The sequence below is a fragment of the Lepus europaeus genome, chromosome 20 (genome assembly GCF_033115175.1).
Source record: "Lepus europaeus isolate LE1 chromosome 20, mLepTim1.pri, whole genome shotgun sequence".
NCBI lineage: Eukaryota > Metazoa > Chordata > Mammalia > Lagomorpha > Leporidae > Lepus > Lepus europaeus.
The window spans coordinates 1379490-1387082 of NC_084846.1; the positions used below are offsets into that span (position 1 = coordinate 1379490).

General features: G+C 51.5%; 1 protein-coding gene across 2 annotated transcripts in view; it reads left to right on the plus strand.

The window, feature by feature from the left end:
* Window positions 1-4665, plus strand: part of ELAVL1 (ELAV like RNA binding protein 1) — a 35560-nt gene extending 30895 nt beyond the window's left edge. For both annotated transcript variants that reach the window (XM_062179277.1, XM_062179276.1), the window contains exon 6: window positions 3145-4665. In XM_062179277.1, the coding sequence (XP_062035261.1) occupies window positions 3145-3469 (325 nt within the window). In that variant the 3' untranslated portion in view covers window positions 3470-4665. The remainder of the gene's footprint in view (window positions 1-3144) is intronic.
* Window positions 4666-7593: the final 2928 nt, after the last annotated feature.

The window sequence follows — 7593 nt, forward strand, 5'->3', positions numbered from 1 at the left end:
AGCAAAGTGATGGAGGTGTGGCAGGGGATCCCTGGACAAGATGAGGGGAGGGGGAAAGGCCCAGAGGAGTGGAATGGGCCATCAGGTCCCGTCCTCCTAGAAAAGCCCCCAGAGCAGGGAGGGGTCCTGTCTCCTTCTGTACTGTCAGAGAAGGGGTCATTGCTGCTGTCGGCTCAGAACCAGCTCTTGGGAGCAGCAGGAAGAGCCACTGGCCAGAGTGAGAGTCTGGCATGAAAGATGGTGCAGTGTTACCTGGGGTTATTTTCCTAGACAGCCGTCCCTCATCCTCAGGGGCTTGGTCCTGGTGCTCAAGTCTCCCACGTGAGGTGGGTGCTGTTTGCCTCCAGCCTGTGTCCTGCAGTCCCTCCCCAGTAGCCTCCCGCCATGCACGTGCAGTGTAAACAGCTGTCACATTGTGCCTGGGGAACGCAACACCAAAAAGGTCTGTGCGTGGTCAGTACACACACGGCTCTCCTGCACAGTATTGCTGATCCTTGGTCGGTTGACTCCATGGATGTACAGCCCATAGATAGGAGGGCTGATTGCGATAGCTGTGTAATAAAATGGGCGATGCTCAAAACTTGGGTCCATGAGTTGGGCACCTTTTCTAGGTGTCATTAAAAACTGGCTGGGCTTAGTGTCCTGAGGATGCCGGGGTGTCCTCTGCGGCCCCATGTGAACAGGCATTGAGGTCTCACCGTCATCCCAGGTGGCCATCTGAGTCGTTTAACAACTCGGACATCCTGTTGGAGCTCTTAACCTCATCCTTGTGATCTGGAAATCACTGCAGAGCTGTGTTGTGACTCTTCACCTCCATGCCTGCATCAGAAATAACTCTTTTTTTTTTTTTTTTTTTTTTGACAGGCAGAGTGGATAGTCAGAGAGACAGAGAGAAAGGTCTTCCTTTTTGCCGTTGGTTCACCCTCCAATGGCCGCTGCGGCCGGCGCATCGCGCTGGTCTGAAGCCAGGAGCCAGGTGCTTCTCCTGGTCTCCATGCGGGTGCAGGAGCCCAAGGACTTGGGCCATCCTCCACTGCCTTCCCGGGCCATAGCAGAGAGCTGGCCCGGAAGAGGGGCAACCGGGATAGAATCCGGTGCCCCAACCGGGACTAGAACCCGGTGTGCCGGCGCCGCAGGGCGGAGGATTAGCCTGTTAAGCCACGGCGCCGGCCAGAAATAACTCTTGGACTCTGAGCTGCAGCCTGGGTGTCTTTTTTTTTTTTTTTTTTTTTTAAAGATTGATTTATTTGGGGAGCCAGCACTGTGGCGCAACGGGTTAAAGCCCTGGCCTGAAGCGCCAGCATCCCTTATGGACGCTGCTCTAGTCCCAGCTGCTCCTCTTCTGGCCCAGCTCTCTGCTGTGGCCTGGGAAAGCAGTAGAAGATGGCCCAGGTCCTTGGGCCCCTGCACCCATGTGGGAAACCAGGAAGAAGCTCCTGGTTCCTGGCTTCAGATCGGTGCAGCTCCGGCCGATGCAGCCATCTGGGGAGTGAACCAGCAGATGGAAGACCTCTCTGTAACTCTGTCTTTCAAATAAATAGAATAAATCTTAAAAAAAGATTTATTTATTTGGGAGGCAGAGTTACAGGTAGAGGGAGGGAGAGACAGAAAGGTCATCTGTCTGCTGGTTCACTCCCCAAATGACCACACTGGCTGGAGCTAGGCCAATCCAAAGCCAACCCACTTGGATGCAGGGCCCCAAGCACTTGGGCCATCTTCCACTGCCTTTTCTCAGGCTATTAGCAGAGAGCTGGTTTGGAAGCAGAGCACCCAGGACACAAACCAGCGCTCACGGGATGCTGGCGTCGCAGGCAGAGGCTTAGCCAATGACGCCACAGTGCTAGCTCCCGGGGTGTCTGTTGAGAGTGGGTCTGTTTCATGGCACTAGAAGCCAGCCACTCACCCCCATCACAGTAGTCTTGCTTGGGCTCACGGGTCCTGGGGCTCAAAGCCCAGTTTTCTTTGGGAGTAGAAACATGTTTCCTGTTGCCTTGTGCAGCCCCACAGGTGTCAGCAGGGCAAGTATTCTTTTTTTTTTTTTTTTGACAGGCAGAGTGGACAGAGAGACAGAGAGAAAGGTCTTCCTTTGCCATTGGTTCACCCTCCAATGGCCGCCGCAGCCAGCGTGCTGCAGCCGGCGCACCGCGCTGATCCGAAGGCAGGAGCCAGGTGCTTCTCCTGGTCTCCCATGTGGGTGCAGGACCCAAGCACTTGTGCCATCCTCCACTGCACTCCTGGGCCACAGCAGAGAGCTGGCCTGGAAGAGGGGCAACCAGGACAGAATCTGGCACCCCGACCGGGACTAGAACCCGGTGTGCCGGCGCCGCAGGCAGAGGATTAGCCTATTGAGCCACGACGCCAGCCAGGGGCAAGTATTCTTAAGTTGACCATCAGGCTGCTCCTTTTTTTAGTTTGTGAAAAGTCTTTGAGGCCACACAGCTTCACTCAGTTTTAGGGTCTGCCTTCTTCCTTATTACAACATCCATGTGTTCTCAGAAGGCTCACTTTTCATGTGGGTGAAAGTGTCCCTGGGGAAAGGGTCCCATGTGTTTGATGATCTTGCTGTTGCTGGTGTCCCTCCTGGGCCCTGCCCTGTCTCTTGACTTCACAGCCCTCAGTTTGGCCCTGGCCCTTGGGAGGTGTCTCCAGCCAGCCATAGGTGCCAGGAACTGTGGGAAGACGTTCTCCTTATGGCCTGCAGTGGCCCCTGCAGGGTTGTGTGCTCCCCAGACACCACTGGGCTCTAACCAGGGCAGGGAGTCGGGAGGAGAGGGAGGTAGACCTCCACCACTGTCCCCCCATATACACGTGTGTTCACACACTCCCTGAACAGAGTCTGGAGCCGGCACAGCACCCTGAGTGCTTTTTGTGGGTGGAGAGAATGATCAGGAGCATCCGGCAGGAAGCCACGGGGCTGACGGCTAGACAAGACTCCTACACGCACACACGGTGGGTGGGCAGCCGGTGTCCTTTCCCACGGAGCGTGGGTCCCACCCCTGCTCCTCTGCTGCTGGACTGAATTCCTCTGGGTTTAGAAAGCAGAGTGGTGGTCTGACCCTGTGAGTGTCCCCCCCCCCCCCCCCAGCTCCCCGTGTTTTGGCCTGCACTGACCTTGACCTGAACACTGTGCTCTCTGTTTGCTAGGTTCTCCCCTATGGGTGTAGATCACATGAGTGGGCTTTCTGGTGTCAATGTCCCAGGAAACGCGTCTTCGGGCTGGTGCATCTTCATCTACAACCTCGGGCAGGACGCCGACGAGGGGATCCTCTGGCAGATGTTTGGCCCCTTTGGCGCCGTCACCAATGTGAAAGTGATTCGAGATTTCAACACCAACAAGTGCAAAGGGTTTGGCTTTGTGACCATGACAAACTATGAAGAAGCCGCAATGGCCATAGCCAGCCTGAATGGCTACCGCCTGGGGGACAAAATCTTACAGGTTTCCTTCAAAACCAACAAGTCCCACAAATAACTCGCTCATGCTTTTTTTTTGTACGGAATAGATAATTAAGAGTGAAGAAGTTGAAACTTTTTTGTTAGTGTACAACTCATTTTGCGCCAATTTTCACAAGTGTTTGTCTTAGTCTAAATGAGAAGTGGAAAGGTTTTTATACTCTGGGATGCCACCGACATGTTCAAATGTTTGAAATCCCACAATGTTAGACCAATTTTAAGTTTCTTAAGTTATTTCCTTTAAAATATATATTAAACAGAAACCTAAGTAGACTGCATTGACTAACCAGTCCCTCCGGATGGTGGAGAAGCCGAAGCATGCTCTAACCTCTGACTGTCTAACACGCGTCTCACTCGCTGTCTTCACAAACTGGATAAGAAAAGGCTGATCTTTTAGTTTTAGTTCTCAATCTAGAGATGTTAGACAGACGTGGAGGGTGTGTCTTCCCAACCGCGTCCACATTCTAAGCAATTGATGCTTTGGTTGATAGGAAGCTGCTTTCCGAAGCGGGTCCCACAGCCACCTCCCGTTCGCTCAGTCCTGGGCTCTGCTGAGTGGTCCTGGGAGTGGCAGCGGGGTCCGTTGGAGGTGGGCTGCCACCGGGGAGGGGGCCACACGCCAGGCCAGGCAGGACCCTCCAGAGAAGGACACAGCTGTTTTCTAAGCCCGGGCACCCATGGGAACGGACCAAAGAGTTTCAGGGAAACTCCAGTGTATTGTAGAGTCAGCTGTCAGCCCCGGCACGCCTGCGGGTGTGTTGGTGCCCCGACCCCGAGCTTGTGCCCACACATCGCATGCACGGTGCCCCCACTGCAAACTCGTTCACGATGAGCTCCCCGGTTTCCAAGAGCATTTAACATAGCTTGAATGCATAAGATAGCTCTATTTTTTAATAACACATAAACATTTGAGCATTGTATCTCTCGCATCCCTTCTTGTGAGCGCTAGACTTGTTTCTATTTTAGTCGGGTTTTGTTTTGGAATTTTGCTTTCGTATGAACACTCAGCAGAAAAGTACTTACTTCTTGCCAGCTATCTATTAACAAAACCTTTGATTTGTAGATTTAAAAAGATTAACCCTCCAAGTTCTCTTCATAACTGCCTTGACATTTTGGGTTGTTCTGTTCTGTTAATTTTCTTTTGCTTTTTTGTGTTTTTTGTTTGTTTTTACTTTTGCATTTAAGACCATTAAATTTGATTTTGTTTTGCTCGAATTTTGTTTTGTTTTTTATTTTACCTTTTCTTTCTTTTTGGCTAGGGAAGGTACAATCGGCCCAGCCTTCAGGGAGGACACATGAGAGCTTAAGAAACCAAAACTTACTCCAAGAAAAAAGCATATCTGATTCTGTGACGTAGGAATGTGTGTCACAGGCTGGTGGCTTTAAGTCCAGGAGCCGGTAGGGAGAGGTGGAGAGGCCACGAGAGGGCCCCCGAGTAGGCAGGGCCAGATCTCCTGTAGCTCTTCAAAGATGTGATCTGATTTTACAAATAACTACTACACAGAGAGGGTCAAAACCAGAGAACTTAGTACCAGCAGTTTTTAACTTTGACATGAGACTTAAGCATGTCATGATAGGAACATATTCCATAGTCCTTTGTGGGTTTTTTTTTGTTTTTGTCTTTTTTTTTTTTTTTTTTTTTTTTTTGAGGCAGAGGAGAGAGAGAGAGTTCCCATCCACTGGTTCATTCCCCAAATGCTCTGCTGGGGAGCAGAAGCCAGGAGACTGGAACGCAGTCCAGGGCTCCCACCGCCCAGCCGCCTGAGCCCTCACTGCTGCCCCCACCGTGTGCACTGGCAGGAAGCTGGAGCCAGGACTCAAACCCAGGGCCTCCAGCGGGACTTGGCAGCTTAACATGCCTGCTCCCTGCTTTTTAGCTCTCGATATCATGGGATTATGGTGGTATTTATTTATTTGTCTATCTAGCTATTATTTATTCCTTCCTTTATTTATTTATTTATGTATTTATGTATTTATTTATTTAAGTGAAAAAGTGGTGAAGAGGCACAGCCGTCTCCAGAGCAGGTCAGTGTCTGGGGAAGCCCCTGGACAGTGCTGCCCGTCTCCTGCCCCTCCACTAGGGGCTTTCTGCATCTTCCTTATGACGTGGACTCAGGCCTGGTCCCGTCTAAGTCACCATTTCCCCCAGCAGACGCTCCAGAGTCCTGTCTTCTAGAACCCGAATCTAGGCCCTGTTTGCCTGGATTCAACACCAAGAGGGTCCCTGCTCTGTCACCCCGGAGCGCCTCCCTCCCTGGGACCAGAATGCCTTCCAGATTCCTTGAGCCACATCCTCTGAGTGCAGGTGGGGTTCTGCCTGCTGAGGCTCCCCTCCCGGCTCGCTCCCGCCAGGCAGCCTGTGCTCAGCGTTAAACTCGGACAGGATGGCGGGCTCATAGCCTGCCCGCGGTTCTCTCTGAACCCTTTCATGATCTGCTGCTGGGCCCGGTGAGTGGGGGCAGCGTTCTCACCGCACATGTAATCTCCACTGTTGGAGCAACCCAGGGGACCCCTTGAGGGGTTTCCATTCGCAAGCCTGTCGAAAAAAGTAGCTAGTGTGGTGTCACTCCCGCACCGAGTGGTCAATGCTGGCTCCACACTGCAGGTTCCTCACTCCTGCCCAGGCCTGTCTGAAAAAGGGAATATATCCCTTTAAAAAAAAAAAAAAAAAAAAAGTCACAACCCAAAAGGAATTGTTTCTTTTAAAAACACTTGACATAGGTTCATATTTCTCCTTAGCAAAATGAACTCTCTCCTTTAGTTTGGGAATTTTGATACAAAAGCCTGAAGAGTCAGTACTGTTGATCATCAGAAACTTGGCTTGATCAACACGGGAGGCTTTGACTGAATTCTTTCTTGATCCGTGTGACCTCCTGGCCGTAAGACCCTAAGCAGCTGTGAATTCGCAAGCCTGACTCTGGCTGAATTACCCATTCCACCCTCGGGGCTCGCCCTAGTGCCCTAGTTGAGCTTTTCCGTGTAACTTGCCAAGCCGTGGCCTCTAGGCTGACCATGCCTAGAGTCACTGTGGTCCCCTCCACACCTCCATCTTGCATGGACGTTGGACAAGGGCTCCCTCCGGCCGGGAGCAGGCAGTGCCCGGCCAGCTCTGCCTCCTTCTGGAAGGAGGTCTCCCTCGCCAAGGGTATCCGCCTTAACCTGTGAGTCTTCCCTTGGCACTAGCGCTGGAACCGCCGCGTCCAGGCCTGAACAGGCCACCGTAGGGAGCCGAGAGTCCGGGGGTCCCCGCTGGTCAGAGAGGCCAGATGAGGGCAGTTTGTCTAAAAGGTGTGGGAAAGACATGGCTGGCCCGTCTGCCATCGGACCTGGACTCTGAGTTGACGTCGCCCATCTGTTCACTTCACACTGGAGTCAGCCTGCTCTGACCTCTGTGCACTTTGCACAGTTCCCCTCCCAGCACCTCCCTGCCCTGCTGGGACCTGGGGCCGCTCCTTAGGAGGGAGCCCCGGAGGGAGTCCCTGACTCGTCCAGGTGGCCCTGCAGTCAGCTCACTGACGGCGGGAGCTTGCTGACCCGAGCGGCAGAATCTGAATCTGGACCCCAGACGAGGATCCCCAGCCCTCTAGAGGCTGTACCTTCTCCAGATCTCTGTGACGTCATGCAGGGTTTTTTTCTTGGTCATTTAAAGGAAAAAAAAAACTTTTTAAACGTGTAAGTCACTGCAGGTAGCTGTTAGGCGGCCCCATTGGCCAGGTGACTTCCTTCACCGTGACTTGCCAGGCAGGAGGGGGCGAACTGGCCACCTGCTTCCGTGTTGTACAGTAGATGGTTAGACATTTTGTATCTTAGCGTGTTTTAAGTTCCTGACTTGTTTTCTATGAAACACTTTATTTTTCAGGTGCCATTTTTCATTTTAACTTTGTTTTTACTTGGGTTTGTCTCCAATAAAGTCTTGACACTGCTATCCAAGTCAACAATAAATGAATCCCATTGTGTTCTTTTAAGGATACTTTATGTAACTATGTTTTTTTTTTTTTTAATGATTATTTTTAGAAAGAAAAAAAAAAAACCTTATTGGTTTTCCATCTCCCCATTGCTTTTTTTTTTTTTTTTAAAGCCTTGTGAATAAATGTTCTTTAGTGTTTTAGGAGGAAGAAGCAAAACTAGATTTTGATAAATCAG